The sequence below is a fragment of the Corvus brachyrhynchos genome, unplaced genomic scaffold (genome assembly GCF_000691975.1).
Source record: "Corvus brachyrhynchos isolate BGI_N302 unplaced genomic scaffold, ASM69197v1 scaffold346, whole genome shotgun sequence".
NCBI classification, from domain to species: domain Eukaryota; kingdom Metazoa; phylum Chordata; class Aves; order Passeriformes; family Corvidae; genus Corvus; species Corvus brachyrhynchos.
The window spans coordinates 4727545-4750362 of NW_008238644.1; the positions used below are offsets into that span (position 1 = coordinate 4727545).

A 22818-nucleotide genomic window follows, 5' to 3' on the forward strand; every position below is an offset into this window, starting at 1 on the left:
GGGATAAGTTTGAGAAGTGTTTTTTTATTGTTCTGGATCAATGTGTCCATTCCAGCACATGCATGAAAGAGCAGCACCTTGCCTTAAACACATCTCTTTAAACCTAAGTCCACAATAAAGAGTCTTACCTTGGTTTGACAGCTGCCCTCAGGACAAATCTCCAGGAAAATCACATGTTCCATGGTTTATTCTTTATTTTAAGCAACTTCCAAGCAATTGGAAGGGTTAAGAAAATAATCCCAAATTTATTATTTGGACCAAAAGCTTTTCCAGTGTCCCTTTCTGGGGTAACCATTTAATTCCATTTGTTTAATGTTCTGTGTGGGATTAGGTACAGGAACCAGGCTGAGGGCTAAAGCTCTTGTGGGACCTTTTTGAACTCTGACCCACACGAAAGTAATAACTGTGAGCAAAATGAAGAAAAACCCAAATATTCAGGAAGGAAATTCACAGAAATCTAGATACAAGAAGAGGTAAAATAGGACTTTGTGGTGAACTCAACCTAAGCATTTATCATTTGAGCTTTAAGGGGAAAAAAGAAAAGCGATTCCATCATAAGCAGGAAATTGCTCCTGGGAGAAAGACAACGATGCATGAATATTCTGGTAACCTAAAACGCTGCATTTGTGTTTGCTGATTGGCTTAACTTAGTGCAGAAAATCATAGCTGGGTTGGCTTTGCCCTCAGCAGCCACCATCTATTACAAATGGTCTCAGGGCTGCACTGGAAAGGTCATAGATCAGCCAGCTGAAAACATACATAAAAGATTAAAAAGGTGAGTTTCACTTGTCTTGACCAAGAAGCAAATCTTCATCTCCAAAGTTCTAAATGAGATGGGAAGTTTGGAAAGTATTTTGTGTCCCTGATGCTGAAGCAAAAAACACAGTTTACAATTACAAATTAATAACAAATCTGGACACACTGTGCTAAAATTGGTGTTTATCCTCAAACTTAGACTGAGCAGCTGAGAAGAGAGTGAGGTCCTGAGGAAAACACAGTTTTCATTTGGATTCAGCTGTGCCTTCGTTAAACAGAATTAGTTCAACCCCTGCAATGTGGCCCATGGCGGGTTCCACGTGGCTGCTGACTGCAAAACCTCAGCACTACCAGAATTTTTTAATTACCCTTCAAAAATTCCGAGTCAATGCTTTTAAAGTCACACTCAGGCTGAGAGGTACAGTCTGGTTACTACAGAGAAACCCCCCTGACTTCCTCTCACACCCACATTTGTGTCCAAGCTCCAGTTTCCGTATCAAGTGAAAACTGTTGGAAGCAGCACTGTGGCTACTCCAGAAATGCAAAGGCCCACAGAAATGAAAGTCTGGACTCAGCACAGAGTGGCCCTGAATAACAGGAACTGAAAAAGCTGTGACAGCTGCTGTACCTTTTAAATAAATCAATGCATGAATTATCCATGAGCCAGCACAGGTTTCCTGATCTCTGCCAGGATGCTGTGCTACCTGTTAGCCACGCTGTCTGTGACCAGCAAAACCAGCTACTCTTCCACAACACAATTACCCCACCAGCTGTAAGAATCACCTGCTTCCTGTAAAACAGAGCATGGCCTTAAATAATTAAATTTAAATTCTTGAGGAGCATCATTAAAGTGATGTTTCAGAGCTCCAGTAACATCTGCATTCTGCTGTTTAGGGGCCTGATTTGCCAGCACTTGAGGCTTTTCAGGACAGGAGGGTTTACATGAAACCATATCCATCAATGACTTTTCCAAGTAGTGACATAAGTTCATGGTCAAGTTATCTCCTCTGATCCCTCTGTGTGGCCTCCAGCACACATTAACCACTGCAGGGGAGGAATCAGGCCAATGGTTTGTTCACCACCTTGCCCTGAAGGACAACCCTTATAGGTAAAGGGCCAAATTCCACTGTTTGAACATCAGGAGTTGTTGTTATTCTTCCAGAGAATATGGCCATGACTTCAGAGTTCCACAAATGTGATGGACTGAGGCAAAAGGAGATGTAGTAAGGTATAAGAAACGTAATACCTTGTGCTTACGGAGGCTCCCTGGGCTGGTGGGCGTGGAGATCGGCGACTGCTTGGATTTGGGTGTGGACAGCTGACTGCTGGAGGTCCCGTTTGCTGGCAGAAAACAAGACACAAGCTGGAAATCAGGCACACAAGGGGAAAATCCTTCTTCTTTGGGGAGATGGAAGGTCTCCAAGTATTTAACACAGAAACACGATGGTTTATTCATGTTAGGCAGGAGAAAAAAGCCCAAGTCAACTGCATAGCTAGAAACATAACTCCAGGATTTCAGCTGCTCAGGGTGACTGCAAAATACAGTGAAATATGAAATAAATTGAAGGAGCACTATTTCACACAACAAATATTCACCAAGTCGATCTGAGGCACAGATCACCAGAAAAACATGACAATTTCTGTGTTCTCAAACAGTTTAAGGGCATGAGTGGGACGCAGAGGCTGAAGATATCCTGAACACTACACAAGCAATGTCAGATGGCAATTACACACATTACAAATTACACAAACAGCAGCCTGTTTGCTGTGGGTGGGATTAAGTGACCAAAGAGCCAGATGGAATGATGCTTTCAATTGTAACAGCTGAATCTGCAAATCATTACTTAAAATTCATCAAGTACTTGAGTGTCTGGAGGAGACTGAAGAAGTGTATGAAGTATCATAGAGTAAGATGTGTGAATGTTGTATTTTTATAGAGCAAAAGCAGCACAGCTCTTGCTTGAATGCCTAAGAAAGCTTCACCCCTCTTCTCTGTTACCTCCTTGTGAGAAACAGTGGGGTAGCTCAGGTTTGTAGCACAGGTAGGGGTCAAACAGGTGAGTTCAAAAGTGAAAAGAAACATGTGCTCAAAGCCCCAGGACAAAGGAGGAGCTGCCAGCAGTTAAAGCAGCTCAGATGCAACAAATTCATGGTGATGTGGCTCCTCTGCCTTCACACCCATCATTTCCATGCATTTCCTCCCCTGCTGAAAGAGGAGGTTATTCATCACACACAGCTTTTTTCCTATGACAAATGCACCTTACTGAGGAAATGGATATTTTTAAAAGGTGGTAGAAAAAATGATTTATAGATCATTGAGGAATACCTCCCTATCCCACTCAGACCATGCTTTATTGGTAGGGGGAAAAAACAGTTCTGGAAAGGCAGAAGCTGCTTCCTGCTGGCCCCTGTGCACTGTGCTGTGCCACTCTTCACTGTGCTCCAGCTCTACAAAATGAGCTGCCCTCCAGGCTGGTGGGGAAAAAAGGTAGAGTTCTCTAACTATATGCCAAATAATGAAGGCAATTCAGTAAAAAAAGAACTTGGATCTCTTTTATGTTTTATTTCACTGAGTGAATTTGTGTTTCCTATCAAAGAAAATGGGGGGAACAAGAGGACTGATATAATCTCTATTAGCTAGAATCCATTTCCAGTTTCTAAAATGCCTCTTTCTTTATCTCCAGTTGTCACTGATGCTTCCTAAGGCTGAAGAATGCCACCTAACAACTCTGCAAGAAACCCCAATTTCCCTTCCACAAACAAGACTGGAACAACAGCAGAGTCAGTGTGCAGCAAAATGGATGTAATTGCTGCAGGGCAGGACAGAAATTCCCTAATACAATGAGAGTTTTAAGTGCTACAGCAGGGGTGTAAATATTTTATGAGCATCAACAAAAAACCAGATGTGACATCCAAACCAGAAATGGAATGAGACGGATGGATATCATTACAAATACAGCAGAATTCTGCAGCAGGAGCAACAATGAAGAAGCCTAGCTTAATTTTCTCTGTCTGCTAATGAAGGATAGTGCTCATAAGCAAACCTGCCTGTGTTTCCTTTAAACTGAAATGCAAGAAAATAACAGGAGGCAAAGAGCAGATGCCAGGTGGTGCATAACACTGCTGCTCCACTAAAACCTGCTGATGATTGAGGGTAGCTCAGGATCTCACCTACACTCAGCTATTAGGAACTGTGCTTTAGAAGCAGCTTTCATTTCAATTCTTGGGGTTTTTTCCCCACCACGTTATTCTTTGTGCATTATGGCTTGTTCATGGCACTGTATTTGCTCTGCAACATCAATTTACCTCAAAGTGCATGTCAGATCCTTTAACTGCATGAGCACATGCACCTTTTTCCATAGGATCCCCACCTCCCCCCGTGCACAAGGCAGTTTGTACTTGGGAGAGAAATCAGGCTTGTCCAGCACATGAGAGGGAGGATGGAGAATATTCCTGTCACGTTTGAGATGGCCATGAGAGATCCAGGTAAACTGAATTCTCTGTCTGCTTCCCCCACAGATATTTTAGAATCCCAGAATGGGTTGGGTTGGAAGGGACAACCTGGCCTTGGACACTTCCAGGGATCCAGGAGCAGCCACAGCTTCTCTGGGCACCCTGTGCCAGGGCTCACCACCCCCACAGTAAAGAATTTCTTCTTAATATCTAAACCTGCCCTCCTTCAGCTTAAGTCGATTCCCTCTTTGTCCTATCACTCTAAGCCTTTGTCAAAAGTCCTTGTTCAGCCGTTTTTTAGGCCCTTTTTTAAGTCAGATTTCTCATGTGGAGTTGTTCCCTGAGTGTTGCTCATGTTTGCTGGGATGACTGGGGCTCTGGATCCGAATTTCCAGTGGTGATAAGCACCAAGACCTGCAAATCAGGTTAGTGAGGTCCATCTTTTGAACTCAACATTTCTGTCCACAAACAGAACTGGAAAAAGCAGGGCCCGAGGCTCAGAGTGAGTGCTCAAAATTTGTGTAGGTATCTATGTCTACTAATTTGTAAAGTAAGGTCAATAATCCCTGCTTGATTGGGGTTCCCAGGATTCTGCAGATGAGATCCCACTCTGAGGAGCTTGTACACAACAAGAGTGAGAGAAAGGACCATGAAATACATGGATAGTTTGGTCTCCAGGTCAGGGTTTGAAGTGCCACCAAGAAAATAAAGAAAGGGAACAAGCAGAGCAAAGACAGCACGAAGTAAATGTAGGAACAGCAGCTTGTTCAGTGAGCACGAGCCATCCTGCCCTTCAAGACAGACAAATAAAGCCTCAGGAGTGGAAGAACTCAGACTGCACAGGCATCCTTTGCTCAGGCACCTCCAAACTTCCAGGCACTCAGCTCTGCAGTGCTGACATCCTTTTCCCACCGTGTTTGGTGAGGGGGATCTCTCGTGGGTGTGCCCTGTGGGCTGGCAGCAGGGACAAGCGGGGAACAAGCTGCTCTCTCCCGTGTGCCATTCCCCAGACATCTGCTGCCTTTTGGACACACTCATCTATAATGACCCTGGGGAGCAGCCCTGCAGCCAGGACAGACGGACACTCTGGGTCTGCTTGCTAATTGCTGCTGCCTGGTGAATGTGCTTTTGTCCCTCTGTCCAAACCCTGCCATGAGTGGACAGAGACACTGAGGTCCTGCAGCAGCCTCAGTGCCCTGCTCGTGTTCTCCCCGAGCCAGATCAAGCCAAAGACATTTTCAAATTTCAGTTCATGTACCTATGACTCTGTCCTGGTTTGAAAAATCATAAGCTCTCCCATCACAGCATATGGTCTTATACGACTGAACCCTTGTTTGGTATGTCAGCTAGTGTAAGATAAACTCATATTGTTTTAACAAAGAAAGAATGGCAAATGACATCATTATTTTCTCTCCTGTATTTCTCCCCTGAGATTTAGCTCTGGCTTTTGCTTGGTTTGACTTCTTATTGGAGCAGTCTGTTAAAGAAATGTTGCCAAACTTCATGCTGACCCTAGTCCATTCAAATCTCAGGGATCAGAGCAGCAGCACAGAGACTTTTCTCCTGATGCCCAGTTTCCCTCTGTCATGTCAGGAGGAGAAATTGGATGGTGCCCTGCAGGTGTGGTTTAGTATGAATTTCACTGCTCTAAGCTGTGCCTTTTAGCAAAGCTGACTCCAGAGGAAGAAAAATTGAGGCTAGAAATACATAGAAGCTTTGTAACTCCAATTTTGCCAGAAATACACTGGCATTGCTTAGGAAGTGTATAAATATGGGTTGGGGGTTACTGAGGGAAGGGAGAAAGGATTTCCTTGGGAATGTGAGTATTGGGGTCTGAATCACTTCTTCATTCTTCATTCTTCATTCTTCATTCTTCATTCTTCATTCTTCATTCATTCACTTAATTTGCATTCATTCATTCATTTAAATGACTGCATGGTGAGTAAAGAGAAAAGCACCGTGCCAAGAAATCAATGTTTAAAATGCCTCTGTGGGTTAGCAACCTCACTTTTTTGGATATCCTGGGAGCTGAAGGGCTCTGGCTGCTAACAGGGGATTGAGTTTTTCACAGTAAGGCCATGACACCTCACTGAGAGGCGGGTTCAGACTTCCCTCACCCAAAGATTTACCTCTGAACCTGCACTGGCATCAGCACCCAGATATGTCACAATGGCCTTGGAGACAGAAACCTACACAGAAAAGGATACAGAACCTACAAAACCTACAAAAAGGATACAGAAAGGTACACAGAAAAGAACTGGAAAGAATAGAAGCAACACAGAACCAAAGAAACTCTGATGACAGCCACAGCAGAGTGAAAGGCAACAAAGACAAAAGGTACAAATGGGTGAGAGAGCAAACACATAGCAGAAATACTGAATATATTTGAAGTAAAACTGCTTTCAATAGTTTCACAAATTAAATGGGTGAGATTCTGTGGGGAAAAAAATAGGTCAGATCATCTTTTATTAATCAGACTTCATTCAGCTTTGCTTTTTGAATGTGATAACTTCAAAATCCATCTAAATGTAAATATTGATTCTTAAAAGATGTGTAAATCCAGTTAATTTATTACCAATTCAATACAAGAATACACAATGGTATTCTTTTTCCTCTGTCCTGAGAAAACAAGAGTCTTCTATTTTTCAGTGCTGAAAGAGTTCAGTCTTTTTTATTCTCATTAAGCAGGACAAGTGCCATTTTCTCCTTTATTGAAATTACAGGAAAGCACGAAAGACCCTTGTCTGGACAGATTAAAGAAACCTGATTTGCTCTTCATTACTGACCTTAACTCCAGGAACAGGTCACTGTTCAGCCTTTCTGGTTGTTTTAATCTCCCTCTGAAAAGCTCTGCTAAATGTGTTCATTAAAGCTCATCAGATGAGTCACCATCCTGGGCCTGGAGTCACTCAATCAGTTAAAATCAGGCACACAATAGTTGCCGTTTCATATTAAACTGTTATGTTCATGCACTGAAGTCTGGTCCTGGTGGGAATCAGCACCTGATGCTTGTGGAGAAGGTTTAAAGCTGCTCATGCAGGAGCTGACTCCCACATCACTGAATGTTAATTTGGGGTTTTTTTAAATCAATGTCACATTTCCCATCACACCTTCAATGTGCCTACACAGCTTTAGCATGCATTTGGGATTGTGAAAGTGGTCTAGATTATGGCAAGCCTGAGTTTGAGGACAGCCAACAATGGAATCTTGAAGAAAAACTTTATGAGAGAAATAATTTTTTAAAAAACACGGAGTCTTGGCATGTGCCAGCCAATTTCACACTGGCTCTTTATGTAGCTGAAGAACACCCACACACCCTAAATAAATGAACTGCTTCCTGGGGGAAATCCTTCTGACTACTGCCAAGAGAATTTTGTATCTAATAAATCCTATCTATTGATGGGCAGCTGTTGTGTGATGTTCCCATGCAATATGCAGTGTGTTAGCACGAAGGTGAAAAGGAATTTCTGGTTTATATCACCTGTGTTGATGCTGGCGGACACCTGAACTCAAGCTGTGAAGCTCTCCTGGAAATCTGATGTGCTTAATTGGTGATTTGGCTGTTTTAGTGATAGGCCATGTCTGGTTCTCTTTTGGAACAGAACAGGCAGGCAGGTGAGAGATCAATCACAACTCTAGAAACTCTCCATGACTCTAAAAACTATCAGTTACCAGAATTACTGCAATATGCAGCCCAGCCTTGGACTGACAGCTCTGCAGCTCTCCAGGTGTGCTGCCAACCCAGGTGCTACTGAAGAAGGAGGGAGGCATTTCAAATGGTGCAGGCTGCTGCAGCAAATCAGAATTCTCATTTTCCTTCTCTTCTACTACTGAGTGAGTGTCTCAGTGTCACATCAATAAACCCATCACCAGTTCTACAATCACAAGGTCACTGGTCTACTTTAAATAATGATTGGAAGGAGCCACTCCTGAGCTGTGCAATAATCACCATTTGCTTTGCACAGGTGATGCCATGATGATTTTTTGCCTTTTCTTTTATACCCCTGTTATACCTTTTTACAACTTCTGTATTCCTAGTGCTTTTTGCCTACATTCTTGGACTTGTTTGTCAAGCTGAGAGACTCGACATTTTAGAAGCTTCGTAGCCAGGGATCAGTGTGCCCCAGACCCCAAGGTCCTCTCCAGAACACATTCTGTAAACCAAGATAGAACCATCCAGGGGAAGGTTCCTTGGGGAGGGGGGCTCACTTGAGCCTCTCAGGGGAATCTTTGATAGATCTGCTAATTAGTAACACCTATAATATTATACCAGATCTTTTGTGGGGTGTGCATTGAGGTGCATTTGTCCTGGACGTGTGCACCTAAGGATCCTTAAAATAAATACAAAGGTAAAATCCCTTTTCCCCTTCTAACCGTGTTTGATTTTTGATTCTTGCTTTTAAGACCAGGAAAAGGCATCACAGGAGGTTACTTTAAATCACTCTCTGTCTACAGGGACCATCTGGGAGCACTGTGGGCCTTGATTTCCTGCCTGGGGAATGGAAACATCTTTCAAAACATTGTTGGGGAAGGAGGCTGTGAGACTGTGGGTGGAACAACCTCAAGCCACAGTTGCACTTCTCCAACCAGGGAATTCCTTCCCAATATTTATGAAGTGCCCCTGTAGCTTCTTCTTCTTTCCAAAAGACACCCGAGTTTCCTATGCAAACACACAGAGTTTGTGCTTTTCCCTTGAGCAGAGTTCAATGCAGACACCAAGAAACAATCACTCACCATCTTGGTGGTTACCTGAATCGGCCGGGGACTTGCTGCGGCGCATGGGCGCGGGGCTCTTGGCTGAGCTCTTCTGAGGGGTGGGCGAGGATTTGCTGCCCGTGGCACCTGCTGGGCTCCCCTTCATCACCCGGCACTCTGGGGAAACACAAACCCACCTGGTTATGGCCCTGCTGCTCCCGCTGCCCGTGGACACCAGGCGTGAAACACCCACGGGCAGCTCAGGGCCTGGTCCACAAAGAGATGCAGAAAATACCAAGGGCAAGAGGAAAGCTGATATCATCACTTGTTCTCCAGGGCTGAAAGGAGACTCTTTAAGGGAAGGGCAAAGAGAACAGCTCTGCTCCTCTAGAAGAGGTGCTGAGACTCTGTAGGTGTCAGGCTGGCTCCTACCTCTGTCCTACCAAACATTTTCTGACTTTCCCCTTCCCTTGGCTCTCATGAGCACGATGAAAATGGTCAGCACTGACTGAGGGAACACTCAGGCCAAAAAAATCCAGCTGATTTGCTGTAACCCTTCCATGAAGACCCAGTAATAGGAATGGTGAGTGCCCTTTCTTCAGGTGCAGAAAGCCAGCAAGCAGCTCATGGTGTGATGTAAAGTCTCCAAGTGGCAGATGGGGCAGCTGCCCCAGGAGGCTTTCACCCAGCTGGAATCAGCCTCTTCTGTCCTCAACAAGCTGCAACTTCTCAGATGCAGAAAGCAAAGAAGACAAAATGGTTTTACAAAGCATATCCACTGGTCCCTTTCAGAAAGGTTTGTATAAACAAGCCCAGCAGATTTATGTCCTGGAAGACGTGAGCAGAAGAGAACCCCAAGTGTGCTTTCTTAAAAAATAAATAGGCCAGGAAGAGTGGAAAATGTAAACATGATCTACAGGGTCCTGCAGAGGGGAACTGAAATGCTAACAAACCTCCATGCATCCCAGGATTTCAGGCATGCCTGATCTTCAGAATCAGGCTTTATTTACACTGAGAGCTAACAGAAAAAGAACTTTCCACCCCCAAGTTATTGACTCAACCCAGTTAAGAAGAAGGCAATAAAAAAGGGATTTCCTTTTTGTCAAATGTTAGCCAGTCCCACCTCATCTCCTCCAACAGCTTGTCCTCACCAAGATGTGAAAAATGTGTCGTTTTTACAGATGTGAATTACGTGTTCCACGTGCAGGCAGTTTTTTATGGGAAAGTTCAGCTCAGCTCCACATGCTCCACACCGAGGACCCCCTGGAACGGATTCCCCAGTGGAATTAAGGCAGCACAGAGCAGATAAATAATTGGTCAACCGAAAGCAAGTTGTCTGACCTAAATGTATGTGTTATTTAATTACATATCAGTATATCTATGAAAGTGTAATTGCCTTAACATTTTCCCCAGGCTTTCCTCATTCTCAGACAGCCAAGGGTCCATCTCTGCTCCTTCCAGATGGTTTGAGAGAGAGTTTTGCTGTTGGGCCAGGCAGCACAAGAATGTGAGGAGAGGAGGCCTTGTGCTCCAGGGATGCTGCATGGCAAGAATCAAACCTACAGTCAGATTATTTTCTCTCCTGCTAAATCCATTTTGGAAATTGTAAATCAGAGACAGAAAAAGTTGTGGGGTTTTTTTTTTCAAAAGTACTTGACTTCTCACAGGTGATGTCACAGAAAGGCTTGTACAGGTCCAGCACCAATACAGCCCCAGTTTTTTATACGTGAAGAGCAGTACTGATGTAGTGAGGGGACTTAAAGGGTGTCAGGCAGCTGTGTTTAGTCACCTGAATTACTCACTAAAAAAAAAAATAAACCTAAAAAGTAAAAATACTTCACGTTATGTCATTGAAAGGGCTTCCAAATTTATCTTCTTCCCAGGGGAGTAATTCCTTGGAAGGAAACCTGGCTTTGCATTTTCCAGCACAGAAAGGCTGACTCTGAGGAATTCCTCCAGCTCAGTCCTTGGCAAGTGTCAGTACACCAGAGGCAATCCCTGAGCTTTTGCAGGAGGTGGAAACCTGGCTGTGCTGAAGTTGCTGTAAACAGGTCTCTAAATGTCACCAAAGTGTGACATTTCCATAATGCTGAAACCAGTGGCTACAAAAGGGACAGAGCAATGTCATCTGGAAGGTGCTCAGCAGCAGGGATTAGAGGGTGGAAGCTGTGGTGGGCAGCCAGGAGGAAAAAGATGACATAATCTTCTCTTATGCTGTTTCTCTTTTTGTTTCCTCATGTCCTGCCAGAGTGAACATAATAACCAGCAATCCTGGTGTGTGTCATCCAAACAGGCAAGAGAAATTTCCCCCTGACAAAGGAGATTTTAGTGAGTGACACTCATCTGCAAAACCTCAGGAATTACACTTCTCCTGGCAGCATCTGACTCAGAACGAGGAAGGGTGATGGGTGTACAATGGGAAAACGGTGCTGAGGCTCCTCATCTGCTTCCTGAGAGCTGCAAGGCTCCCCTGAAGATACCTCTGGGACCTGCAGCTACTCAGTGCCTTCCCAACAGCAAATTTGGCTTCTTTATGCCTGAGAAATCCAAGCTGGAAAAGTGAGCAGTGGCCAGAAGTGTAGGCAGAGAGCTGGGCTTTCCATCCAGTTGTTCTGCCAGGGCTGCATCCAAACTGTTTTCCAGCGTGGAGCTCCCTGTGGAGCTGACTCAACTGCTGAGTGGTAAAAAACAATATGAAGCTCAGGTTACAGATCACTTCCCCAGCCTGACACGGGCTTTATTCTCTGCCTGCAAAGTCTCAACTGAACCTTGGAAACTTTCTTTGAATTACCCAAGACCATCAAGTGGGTTCATCTGGAGTACACAGGTCAGAAGAACCAGCACTAAAATAAAACCAGGCTTGCAAAGGAGTCATAAAAACCACGGTGTTTGAAGATTAGAGGCTGCTTAACTTCCTGGCATCCAGCAAAAATCCTCTTTGGTCCTCAATGCTGAGCCAGTTTGCAGCATGGAGGACAGGATGAGGCTTGTGTTCCTTAAACAGCACACCTAGAGCTTCGGGAAATGAGCCTAGATGCTTGGAGACCACATTTTCTTTTAGTTTAAATGGTCAAAATGGCATTAATTTCCTCTTGCTGCACTCACTGGCACCTGCGGACAGGTGAGTACAGTTCCACGTGGGGTGGGTGGTAAGTCCTACAAGCAAGCTCTGTAACATCTGTAAAATCAAGGATTTCATGGCTTAATTGATCATAGAAACTCACATTATTACAGACTTCTGCTGGCAGTGGTAACAAGGGAAAATAATGGCACTGCCCCAGTCATGTCCCCCAAAAAGGGAATTATTGCCCTGCTTTTTGAATCAGCAGAAGAAAGCAGTGGAAATGTGATTTTTTAACTGTTGCTTGTTCCCATCTTTAATATGCATGTGTCTACATAAGGATGGTTAGTTCCCAAGAAAAATGTATCTATCTGGTTGTGACTGGAGAAAATTGAAAGTATAAACACTCCCAGATTTTCCAGTGGATGTCAAAACGCTGTAGGAATTAATTTATTCTGACTTGGGCTACCTCAGTCGGTATTTGCCTGATTATAATATCTGCTGACTGGATAAGTCTCACAAAAGGATGTTAAATTCCATGTACTGGGCCTTAAAAACCAGAACAAAGGCATGCAGCATTATTATCTGATACAAGCAAGTGAATGGCAATCAAATAAAACCACAGTGTGTGTTTGATGTTACCGCTTTCATCCAGGGAAAAGTCATCCTGTGCATAGCGGAATTTTTCTGGACCACAGGCGATAAACACATCATCATCCCCAAAGAAATCGTGGAGACAGGTCACCTACAGAGAGAGCAAAGTCATTCATTTTATTTTTAATTGGCAACATTCTGATGTGGCTTAGCTTTCACTGGAGCAGAAGGGGGCTCTGCCTCTCTGCTGTTCCCCCCAACCCATGTTAACGTGGTCCTGCTTCCCATAGGTGCTCATCACACAACTTCCCTGGGCAAATCAAGTGTAACAGAGTCATTAAAGAAACAGAGAAATAAACCCCAAACATGTCCCTTGCAACTTCTAGGAGGTTTGGCATTTCTCACCCTGCTGACAGGGTACAGCAGTCACCCGAAGGAATGACACAGCTACTTCTAAAAGAAGAAGAGAGGTGCCCTCATGCCATGCTGGCAGGGCTGTGACACCACTGCCCGTCCTGGGGAGTGTCTTGGTACCTACAGAGCCTAAAACTTCAAAGAACCACTGGGTGTAAACACAGATGTAGAGATGTGACTCCTCCTGAGCAATCCTGATGATAAACTTTAAAGCCAAAAGGTTTGGTGGAGAGACCCAAAGTATGACAGGACAACTTTCCCACCCAAGCACCATTTAAATCCACAGATTTACTGCAGGTGTTGTGCCAGCCTCTCCCTCACTGAGTGCCTTGCTCCTCTCTTTTTTTGCCATCCTCAGTAGGAGGAAGTTTTATCTTGCAGTACCTGAAGCTCCAAACTCTGCCTTGCCTTGTAGCATCAAACAGAAGCAAAGCACAAGATGTGGGAGCTCCAGATCCACTGATTTAATCAGAGAACTGATACCTGGGCGTTTGGAAATGTGAAAATGCATTCAGGTTGCTGGGAGCACTCCAGCAGGAGAAAAGTCTAAAATTCCGTCAGGCTGGGAGCTCCTCCCCATATTCAGCTGGCAGAGATCTGCAATTCTCTACAGAGGATGGGCTTGTTTTAACAATTCCTAACAATATCCTGATATCCCAGCCATATACTGACCAAATCTTGTGTCAGGAGCAGCAAAAATGCTCGTCTGCAAACACCCCCGTGTGGAACAGCTCCAGCACAGCCAGCCTGGGGCAGCCCACACATCTGAGCACCCAGCAGAGCCCAAGGTGGCTTCCTAAAGTTCCATTTTTCCAGGAAGCCATTCCAAGCAAGCACAAGGTCGGCACTGATTTTAATAACAGAGGTAAGAGGCTGAGAGGTGCTGCTGCTGAGCAGTGTTTTACCATGTCTGGGCACTGGAAGGAACTGGAGAGAGCACTGGAGATAACCATGGCAGAACTCACTGGAGGCAGAGCTGAATTTCCCTATCTACTGATCTCTTGGAGCTGGACTGTGAAAAGTTAATTTCAAGCTCTAATAAATCAACTATAAAGAAGGCTTTTGGCTATCTTAATAAGGCTCAGTATTTCACACTGGTTAGTATAATGTGTAATTAAAGCACTGCCTGTGAGTGCCAGCACTGGTTACGATGCCAAACCTTGGTGAAAAGCATGTTTTTCACATTGTCATGACTTTCCAAATGGAGCAGGCTGAAATCTGCCGTGGCTTTGATCAGAGTTAGAATTTTCTCTGCTAACTCCGGTGAATTCCTATTTCTGATTGCCTAAAATTAGATTGAAAATAACTAACTCTATCTGTAGAGAATTCTCCCAAAGAGAAGATGACATTTCAAACCAGCACTTGGCATTACAGCCCTCCCCCCGAGGATGTGTGGCGCTGATTCATTTGCAAATAATTAGGTTTGGCTCAACACACAAGTTCCCATCTGAATGCTGAGTACTACACTTATGCCACTGAAAAGACCAGTGCTCTGCTCCACTGTGCAGTTAAATCCGTGATCTAAAGTTGGATCAAAAGGCTTCCAAAATTTCCCAGCCTTTTGCAGGAAATCAGAAAGAACCCACCGATGCTTTTGTTGTCTCCAGGTCAGAAGCCCAAGTGTGGATTTTGTCCTTGACTGCCCACAACCACCCCAAGCACAAAGGAAGTCCAGGCAACCAAGAAAACCTTCAGATCCAAGGGTGCAAACATGATGGAGAAGTTCCAGCGTGCTCAAGGACAGGAACCTGATCACATGTCAAGCAGAGCTACTTGCAATTCACTTTTCTGCATTCCTGTCCTTTCAGAGGGCAGGTTATTATGGGTATTTTACAGTTATGAACAGCTGGCTGGCTGAGCACTGGAGGCTGGCAGAGAATTAGGTAATCCACTTGCTGAACTCTGAATATTCAGGAAGCAATAACTTCTGTATTTGCCTTATTTGTTCCTTTTTGATTTCCTGTTGTAACCTCCACTATTAAGAGCTCACCACTACACAGTAGAAAGGACAGCCAAAACCCAACCCCTCTCTCCTTAAACAGTGCAAAACATTGCAAAATTCAGAAAATAACTGGTGTCCACTATTATGGGGCTGTAGCTCTGTTGCTTATGTTCACCACGTGTGTGGTATTTTCTATTTACCTTTTGTTTATTCAACTCCAGTCCCTGATGATTGCTCTGAGTCCCTAAAACACGTCCCAGATGGATTCCTGTCCACAGGAAGTCGCTGGAGTAAACTTTCTTTGGGAAAACCTGTGACCTCATTGCTGGATCTGAGAGCACCAGAGCCAGCTTGCCTGAGGGGTGCATGGAAAAAAGAAACCCACCACAAGAAAGCCCTGGATATGCTCATCCCCGAAGGACATGGAGCTGGGAAGCGGGGCCATGCTGGGATAACTGGTTTGAGACCTTGTTAATCAGTATGGAATATTTAAGGGTTGTTCTTGACAGGCAAGGCCAAACCTCTACCTGCAGTAATGGTGTAGAGGCTTTTAGTGACTCCCAAATAACATTACTGGTCTTCTCTCCATTCTTCAGAAGTCTTTTTTCTTGTGTTTTCTCAGTTTAAATAAATAAATAAAAGCAGTACAAGTCTTCCCCCAAGCAGTAAGGACTTTTTCAAAGAATATTTTCTGCTTTAGCTTACTCTGATCTACCACTCTAATTATATCCAGTAATTCACCTGGAACACCATGAAAAAAGAAACAAACCCTGAAAGAAGGTTCATATCAACAAAAAAATTATCCCAGATGATAACCTGAGAATCATTTTTTTAAAATGCTGCGTTTTTCTTTTAGTTATAAATTTATTAAAGCACAAGACAAACCCCAGTAGTAGCCAGATAGTGCAAGGATCAATGCTGCCACCTGAAAATGGTGATTTTATTGGTGACTGTTGCCATGCACCCTCAGCAATGACACCAGGAACCAGCAAAACAGAAAGACTTTGTCTTTCTGCAGTTCTCAGTCTAGAGCATTTTTCATCTATAACAAAAATTAAACTCGTGTATATAACTACAGCAGACAAGATAAACAGCATTGATTTCCAAGCATGCCTTTGTTTAAGGGAGGATAATATTTAATTTGAAATTCAGGATTGAAAGGACAATATTGACTTAGGAAAGGATCATACTGCATGAAATGTTTGCTCTCCAATTCCTGTAGCTTAAGCAATTCCAACGAAGGAAATCATATCCTCACGCTCCAGTCGATGATGCACAAATTTATTTCTTACAGTCATTATTTCTAATAGATCTGATGGTAGCATTTTTCTTTGTGCCAAGGCCTGATCTTTAAAAACCTTTATGATATATATTATGGAAGAAATAGAAGGTTGTAGAGATTAGTTTGCAGTTCCTTAGGTTTTCCTTGTTAAAGGAAATCCTTCTCTGCTTATATGAGAAAAAGCTTCCCTGAGAGGACAAAATAGCTGGGATTTCTGCAGTGACAGTCCATCAGTGTCTGCTGCAGCAATTTTAATTGCAGAAAGGAAAAGCTACAGCCTTGTGAGAGCTGCTGAGCCCCTGCTTCATTTTAATACAGCACTTGTGGAACTAAGCATTTTTCAGGGTTTCAACAAAATGGAGCTTGCCTCACACACATCCCTGGACGGGAGCTCACAGTTTGCTGCAATGCCTGTGATGGTACAGACAAGAATTCTGAGGTCACCTGGAAGAGGAGCAGTGAACACACAGGACCTATGCTGGCACAGCTCAGAGTAACTGGCTGTTCCCACCTTCCTCCAGGAGGCAGCAGCACTATTTAGAAACTGTAATTTATTAATAAATAAAACAATTAAAAAGAACGAGAAATAAAAAGTCCGAAGACTTCAGCCTTAGCCTGAATCACCCAGCAGTGCAGAGCCTGGGGTGCTTTGAAGGGTTAGGATTACCCAGCTCCTTTTGCCCCGTCTCAGCCCCTTGCTGTCCCTTACAGGTGATGATGTCCCTCACTGTCACTCCAGGACCAACATGGGCACAGCAGTGACAGAGGGTGAGCTGAACTGTCCTCTTCACCTTCAAAGAAATGTCTTTTTCAGTCACAAAATGTTCTTATTTCTAGCTCTCTCCTTCAGTCATAACGATTTTGTAAACCATTCTCTCTGCAATATCCCTCCCCTTTAGGAATTTAGGCAGCAGAACAGTGATAGCAGTATATAAGTAGCTTCAAAGTCCCTACATTTCTGCAAATCTAAAGATTATGCTCCTAGAAAATCAATCTCCACTTGCTTTCTTTAAATCATCACAGTCCTTCAGCTTGTGGGCTTCCAGAGGTCAGAGCAGGGGGAAAACTCTCTACTGAAACAGCTTCCTTTAGGGCCAAAAAGACCACAGAAGATATTTGTGTGCCATACACACGTAAAACCTGTAAGAACAGAGCTGAATTAAGAAAGACTCTTCTCTTCTAGGCTGCTTTGGTCAAACTGAACACATCCAATAATCTGTTAGCTAAAGACAATTAACGTATTTTAGCTGCCTGCTCCTGTCCTTTCTCTCTCAGCACTAAGCCGAGCAAGTCAGACCAGCAGCCAGACAGGCACCAAGAGTTAACTGAGCTGAGAAGGTCACTGAAATCTCTTTAAACTCTGTTTTAACTCACACCAGCAATCCCATGGATTTATTGATACCCCATCAGCTGTACTCCAAGTCAGACTGGCAGTGGCCTGTTTGTTTCAGGTCTGAGGAGCCAAAGTCCTAAATCACAATGGCAATTGTGCTTTAGGATGTGTCATTTGGGTGTTTGCAATCAGCAAAGCACAGTAGAGAAACCAAACACACTCAGACTGACCCACAGAAAGACTCAGAAGGAATATGGGAATTGATGAACGTGGGTAGTTCAATCTTCACCACACACCCACAAAGAAAAATATTTCAGATGACTGAAGGGTTAAGGGAATGTGATGGAAAATAAAGATGTTGGTATTGGAATGCACAGCACTTAATACATTTTTCTTTTTAACAGTCTGAAGACTGCAAGCCCAAAGCAGACACTGAATTGATTTACATTTTGTTAGATTCTGGTTTCCTGCATTTAAAAATAAGAGATGTTTGGATTCAATTATTTCTTTAAAGTACGCACATACCCACTCAATAGATTCCACATTTGCATTCACAGAAAGAGAATTACCGATCTGCTTTCCTGAAAAAACACTGCTTAAAATTGACAAGCAATAGAAAGAGGAGCAGGAAAACCACAAACATTAACACTGCAAAGTGGACCCAGAGCACTCCTGCATGCCCAGCCTGTGCCACACAAATATTTTAATTGCACTTTGGAGAGCCCTTCTCTGAGCTACCCAGCAGTGAGGGAAGGGGCCTCTGTCACCTTTCATCTCTGCCCCCCTGGGCCACCAAACGCCCACGTGGAGACCAGGCCAGATCGTGGCCATGCTGTCCCCTCACTCCTGTGTTTGCTGAGAGTCACCAAGAAGGGCAGGAAAAGTCACCTCTGCCATCTGTGTTTCGCTGTGACCTCTCAACAGAAACATGCAGAGACTTTTCCATTCCTTCATGAATTATTCAGAGATCTCAACTTTTTCTTGTATTCACAGAGACCACTCAGGCCCACCTACACAGTTTGATTGAAACAATCAAATTCCACTCTCCGGTAGAGGTTTTTTTTCTTCTTTTCTCACCTACAGAAGAGAAAGTTCTGGGCCAGTCAGGATGATCAAATGTTTTCTTTGATTCAAGAAGGAATTTTTGCACCTTTTCATTGCTGAAAAATGCAGATGCTCTTAATTAGGCTGCGTAACTCCAGCAGGTTGATCATGAGTGCTTTATGCCCACTTTATGAGGCAACTAAACCAAAGCAGGGACACCAGCTCCTGAACAATATGCATTATTTCCAGAATAAGCATTTGTGATGCTTATTTAAGTGGAATGAGAAATATTCATGCATGTGTGTCCACAGCAGCTTGTAAGACTTCATGCATGAAGAAATGCTGCTCTCAAGGGGCTGCAGCACACGGTGCCTGTTTAAGTAAGTACTGGAAATGGGTAAGTTTGAAACAGAATGGGATAAAAAGCAGGAGGGAGGAAGGTCAATAGCCAAGCTACCCACTAGGAATGTTAAAGCTGAATTTTAATATATCTGATGAATTAGTGGTGCTTCCAAACTGTGTGAAATCCAATTAGCCTCTGGAAGAAAGGTTAGTTTGTTATCCCCATTCCCTATACATATGGAGGAGACTATGAAACAGATATTCAGGCTGTTGATTCTTTTTAACCAGAAGAAAGGCTTGCTCTTGCATTCATGAGGGTATTACGCCGAGGATAAATGTGCTGTGAAGTTTGGGGGAACAAAGAGCACAGCCATCCAAACCAATCTATAAAACATTACCATTTCTCCGGCCAGAAAAGCATGAAACAAGGAATTCTGGGTGACAGACTGACTTTGAAAGGAAACATTGCCAGCACAAATAGCCCCAGAACAGGTAGCACTTAGGAATTCAGAAAACTGAATCCTAATCAGCATCCCCTCATCACTCTTGAGAGGAAAGAGTTTTGGATGACAGAGGAGCATCAGAGACTTTGGAAGCAGCACTACTTGAAATGGGAGTCTTGAAACTAAGGACACAGGGAGCCTGTCAAGGTGAGGCTGGAATATCCATTAATGAGATTTCCAACTCCAAAAAACTCCTAAAACCTGTAGCTGTTGCTGGTCCTGTTGTGCACAGTTTCATAAAAGGGAAAGGCTGTTGTTCAGCTTCGTGCAGCTCTCTCTTGAATGAGGCACTGACAGTGATGAGGAGACTTTGGGAAATAGATCCTCACCCTGGTTAAAACACAAACACAACACACTGTGCCAGGATGGAGTGGTTTGGGACAAAACTGATGTATTTGTGCACTTCCATTTTCCAGGGATAAATCCACTGTCTTTCAACCCACCCATTCTGCCTAACTGCTGCCCAGCACGCAGCTGTGGAAGGAGAGGGCAGCATCCCAGCACGGAGCTTTCCAGCAGAATAAAGTTCTGGAAAAATGGAGATTACACAAAACAGCTATATTTGTTCCTACAGCCTCTGTGATGTGGTGTAAAGAGACATGAAAGAAAATTCTGTGTTCAAAAGCCACCCAAAGTGACAAAGGAAATTACATTAAATACGATTTCGTTTCCCCGTAGCACGTGGATGTGTTTTACTCACTGAGCAGCCGCTCTGAGAAATGGAGTTAATTGAGGTTGTCCTGCATCCTGCTGACATCAGTAACTTCCTTCCAAAATAAGTGCTAGGGAAAAATGAGTGTCAGACTTGCTGTTTTTATCAGTGCATCAGGAGAGCTCGGGGACATTTCAGTTCAAGTCAGGCGTCAGCACCCCTTCGAAGGAGCAGATTTTGAGCTGGCTGTGTCTCTCCTGGCACAGCAGCACACTGACACTTCAGAAGTGACACCCTCGTCCTCCTTGGCACTTGTGGCAGACAGAATACGTTGATTAGGATTGAGTAGCTCACAAAAACCCCACAAATCTCACTCTAAAAGACACAGCGGCCTGGCCTTGTTTGGCCTACGTAACTTTCTTTTCAAGAGTGGGCAATAAAAAATAAAAAAAAACCCAACAAAACACAATAAATCAAGAAAGTAACAGGAAAAATGCTTTCCATCCATCTTATTTGGTACTTCGGCAAATGTTTTTGGACTCCTCTGTGCCATCCTTGGCTCCCCACCCCAATAAAGACACTGCTGCAAGGGCTGTGGGCCCCAATCCTTCGGGGCCTGGGGCACAGGTACAGGTTTTGCCCCTCTGTTTTGTACATCTGTAAAATCCTACACACTTTCCCATCGTGCGAGTTGTTGAGGAGTTGATACTTTTACTTCCTGCCATCAACCTTAATGGAAAAAAGACACCAGTGTGAAGTATTCAGCCTGCAAGTAATTCTTCCTAAAACATCTCCAAACCTGGTGAGGGACACACTGTCCTGTCCTCCAGCAGTATAAATCCATTTACAGCCTAAGAATACAAGTCAGCCTAATTCTTGAATTATATGAGAAGATACAACTGGTCTGTGTCTTAATTAACACTGGCTTTGCACTTCATCTCGCTCAAAGCATTGGTGCTGTTGCTCAATTCCTTAAATATTCTGTAAAGGCTCCTAGAGGCATTTTGACTCGTAAAATTTCAGTGTTTGCCAGGATCTTTATCACACTGTTAATTCTGGAGATTAATGGGAATTAAAAATGGTGGCCTTTAAAAATTAAGTTGTAACAGATGCTACGTGAAATCTAAAGGAAAGTAACAATTGTTATCAAGCTGTTCTTCCAGGAAGCTAAAATTTCTTCCTTAATTATAATTCTGAACCTGTTCTTTGTGTTTTGGGAGATATCCTGAATTTGCAGCAAATGCTTATCCCCTCCCTATCGGACGAGTTTTGTTTTCACCCTAATTTCTGTTAATCTTTGAATAAAGCTATTAATTTCTTTTTCTAATTAACAGGTCTTTTCAACTCAGCTGACAGCGAATAGAGTAGTGGAAAATTCAGCATTATGTCCTGAGCTAAACCATATCAGGGTAGAAATTAACAGTGTTAAGCAGGCCGGGAGATAAAAATACTTTGTATAGCACATGTAGTGAGGCTGCTGAAATGGATGTCCCAAAGCCTTTCACATGAAAATACCTTTTTTTACCTTTTTTGAAGTGTATTTCACCCCTTCCATGTCTGCAGGACCAGTGACAGGTTCTAGCTTAGTGTGCAGCAAGGTTAATGGAATAATTGATGCAGGAATAGTGAAATAGATGGTGTGTAAAATGGCAGGCTGCGTAATTGTCTGGAGTGAGTTCAAGTACTTCTGCAGTGAAAAATTGTCCTGTTTTACACTCCCATCACGTCTCCTTGCTGCTGCGTAGCAAGCAAATTTCATTTGGAGAAGATCCCAAGATGCAGTTGGTTTGCTGGCGGGATTCCAGAAGACAGGAGGTTAAAACCTTCTTAGCCCAACTAAACAGCACCTGGGAGAGGCATTACAGGGTTCACACTGGTTTGGGGAGTAACCACTCCAATTACAGCATGGTAATAAACACAGAGCACATCAGGGTGGATCTGTGCCACTGAGCAGTGGCAGAAGAGCACCTGATTAGAGAAACAAAAATATCACTTTCTAATATTTGACCTTTTTTTTTTTCCAATATAAAATATCCTGTGATGGTAGAAGGGGGACTGGAAAGAACAGGAGTTTTTAAAATTATGATGCAATTAATTTCTGCTCCTGTGAAACATGCAAGAACCATTACATTTGCATGGCATTTCTCATCAAATCAGTTGTAGACTACTGAAGCAATTAGAAACTAATTGCTATGAGATTCCCCCAAGAGATATATGATGGAAACAGGAGGTGGCCAGAGGCTTACAAACAGAAGTGTATCTGTTTCTCTGCCAATCTCTAAGAAACAGCACATTCCACTCCTGGAATGGTGCAGAGGTGGCTGCATGAGCTCACAGATCAGCTCGCTGCAGATGGTTGCACACACTGACATTCCCCTTGTGCGCTCTCGGGGATAATTAGGTGTTGCTTTGCTTGTTTGAACCACAGAAATCATGCAGCTGGATTTTTAACTCCTCTGTCCACTGCTGCATGAATTCATCAGCTCTTCACCCATCCTTCACTCTCCAGCTCTTCCCCAGCCCTCACCCCTAGAAATTGAGTGTCATTTCCATGATAAATGGATCCTTTCTGCTGGCGTGAAGGACACCAGCCTGGCATCGGCCACGCAGTGCTTCCCTCTTCTCCTGCCACAGATGGGCAGGAACTGGGCTGAGCTGGTCACTCCCACCGGCACTCTGGTGCGAGACAATAATGAACACAGGGAGTACCTCACAGTGGTCTTCACCTTTGCAGGGGTAGGTATTGT

The 22818-nt window shown here is 43.7% G+C and overlaps 1 protein-coding gene across 6 annotated transcripts in view; it reads right to left on the reverse strand.

Moving 5' to 3' along the window:
* DCX (doublecortin) overlaps window positions 1-22818 on the reverse strand; it is a 76219-nt gene that overhangs the window by 12002 nt on the left and 41399 nt on the right. For 3 of the 6 annotated variants that reach the window (XM_017737572.1, XM_017737574.1, XM_017737573.1), the window contains 3 exons: window positions 12608-12710; window positions 8944-9081; window positions 2000-2097 (listed from right to left, as the gene is read on the reverse strand). In XM_017737572.1, coding sequence (XP_017593061.1) covers window positions 2000-2097; window positions 8944-9081; window positions 12608-12710 — 339 coding nt within the window. The remainder of the gene's footprint in view (window positions 1-1999; window positions 2098-8943; window positions 9082-12607; window positions 12711-22818) is intronic. The other 3 variants (XM_017737576.1, XM_017737577.1, XM_017737578.1) reach the window with 3 other exon arrangements.